This window comes from Penaeus japonicus, unplaced genomic scaffold (assembly GCF_977035675.1).
Source record: "Penaeus japonicus unplaced genomic scaffold, GWHDUDI00000001_assembly GWHDUDI00000040, whole genome shotgun sequence".
Lineage (NCBI taxonomy): Eukaryota > Metazoa > Arthropoda > Malacostraca > Decapoda > Penaeidae > Penaeus > Penaeus japonicus.
Window position 1 is genome coordinate 12,169,009 of NW_028234442.1, and position 2,500 is coordinate 12,171,508.

Here is a 2,500-nt window from a genome sequence, read left to right on the forward strand (position 1 = left end):
GGGCGCCCCGGGGTCGCAGCAGCCGAGGGGCGCCGTCGACGCCTGGCACTCGGGGCCGAAGGTTCCTTCCAGCTCGGGGCGGCACAGCAGGTGCGCCGACGACGAGCGGCGTCGGTTGCGGGCGGTGGGCGCGTACGACTTCCTGGACCGCATGAAGGCGGGCTGGCCAGCAGCGCTCTGTTGCTCTGCATGGGCGTGGTGGTCCTCGTGGGCCGAGGTGTGCGAGTCAGGGAGGCTGTGGTGCTGCTGTGTGTGAGAGTGGCGGTGCTGGTAGGGGTCCGTGGGCGGGCTTCGCGAACTCCGGCAGAAGCTGAGCGACGAGTGACTTTGGGCGGGACTGGAGCCTACGCTTGGGGCCTGCAAGGAAGTTACATTAGACCACTCAATCAGACCATGGCAGGCTCAACAGCCGCGCCTGCTAGGCAACCTGGACGTCTTCTTGAACGCTGTGATAAGAGGAAAGATAAGGTTAGGTCTGGGAACATCCGCGCCGCCGCACCGAACACGGCTCTGAAAGAGCAGATTAATAAAACGATCCGAACAAATCCAACAGCACAGAATGAGGTGCTGATTGTTACGATCATTCATTGCAAGATGCCATCACCATACATGGATTGACTGTTGATGCCATAACTAGGCATTATCTCCTAGTCGAAGCGCTGACACCAGAGAGAGATCACAGCCTGTAGATAACGCAGAAATGAATCCATTGATACGAAAACAAACCTCTATAGCAATCAAACTGACTAATCCGTATCTGTTCTAAAATCGAGTTAGATTCACCAACCGATCAACATGCTAACCTCACCGTGGAAGAACGGCGGTCGCGGATCCTTACCATGACTGCATTCATGCTTTCTATTTCGCCGCCAAGTGAGATTGCGCAAGCCAAGGAACGCCATGGATGCCAACATTACGGAGTGACGTCACCACCGTGTGGAGGCAAGAGGGATGCAGAACGACAAGCACACTCCAATCACAGACGCCTGGCCATTCGGACGTCGAAGCAGCTCCGTGGCGCAGAGGAGGCAGACCAAACGGCACACACATACGCCGCAGCATCCATCAAGCAGATGCTGCATCTCCGCAACGCCGCCCGTACAGGTGGCTGATCTGCCTGACATGATGACTGTCATTTCATTTTATTAATGTCGTCGCAGCTGACTCAGTGAATGAGCGAAATGCAAATGGACGCCGCTAATAGGAGTTTCGAAACTGAATAAATGGCTGATCAGAGTAAATTACACCTTAGTTTGTAAAAAACTATTTTCAACAGACATTCTGTGTGTGTGTGCGTATGCGTGTGTGTGTGTGTGTGTGTGTGTGTGTGTGTGTGTGTGTGTGTGTGTGTGTGTGTGTGTGTGTGTGTGTGTGTGTGTGTGTGTGTGTGTGTGTGTGTGTGTGTGTGTGTGTGTGTGTGTGTGTGTGTTCGTGTGTGTATGTGTTCGTGTGTGTGTGTTAGTGTGTGTGTGTGTTCGTGTGTGTGTTCGTGTGTGTGTGTGTATTTACCTACCTATCTATTTATCTATCTATCTATCTAACTACCATCTTTCTATATATCAAAGTATGATACACACACTCACACACATATGTATAAAGATATTTACACATATACACATGTACACACATATAACTATACTCACACACACACACACACATATATACACATGTATCCACAAAGTTGGCTTAGAGAAAAGCAGTCTATTATTAGAAAAACAACAACATCGCAAATTGATTAACAAAAGCGAGACAAAGCAAAGTTCGCCAACGACGTGAAAAGTCATCATCAAGAAATCAATCAACTTATATAACATCTGAGCCTTGGCGAGCTATTGTTTGAAGCCAGGTAAGGGGATCAGGCACACTTTCGCAACCACACACACACACACACACACACACACACACACACACACACACACACACACACACACACACACACACACACACACACACACACACACACACACACACACACACACACACACATACACACACCGATCTATTGCGAAGTTCTATAACCACATCTTTTTAAGCGTTTTTTCCCGCCACGTCATCATAGCACTACGACCCGAGCAATCTGCGGGAGAGAACCATAACCTCATCTACCATCCTTGAACAAACACGTCACGCAATGGCGGACCAATCATCTCTAGAAAACGAAAACCAATCTGAACAAAGAGAGCGAATAAAAAAAATAAACCTTTAAAGGTAATTAGCAAGTCTATCCCCCAGCCATGAGCAGAGACGCCAAGCCCTTGGGAGCGTGGAGGCGCCCCTGGCCCTCCCAGCGCCTCGCTCCGCTGGGGCTCCGGGCGGGACATGAACTCACCTGCTCGCCGCACCAAGGCTTTACCTGAGAGTAATGCGAGTCCTGCGAGCGGCTCGACGACTTCGACGACAGCGTGGACGTTGGGCTGGCGGAGTGGCTGAGCGAGTGGTCCATCTCGAGACCTTCGTCCACGTCCGACATTTCTAGGACTTTCTGCAGGACCTGCTCGTC

General features: G+C 50.9%; 1 protein-coding gene across 2 annotated transcripts in view; it reads right to left on the reverse strand.

The window, feature by feature from the left end:
* Window positions 1-2,500, reverse strand: part of LOC122263463 (uncharacterized) — an 87,595-nt gene that overhangs the window by 13,676 nt on the left and 71,419 nt on the right. The window contains exons 4-5 of one of the 2 annotated variants that reach the window (XM_086534121.1): window positions 2,354-2,500; window positions 1-357 (exon numbers count right to left, since the gene is read on the reverse strand). The exon at window positions 1-357 is cut by the window's left edge and continues 322 nt beyond it. In XM_086534121.1, coding sequence (XP_086390247.1) covers window positions 1-357; window positions 2,354-2,500 — 504 coding nt within the window. The remainder of the gene's footprint in view (window positions 358-2,353) is intronic. The other variant, XM_086534120.1, reaches the window with a different exon arrangement.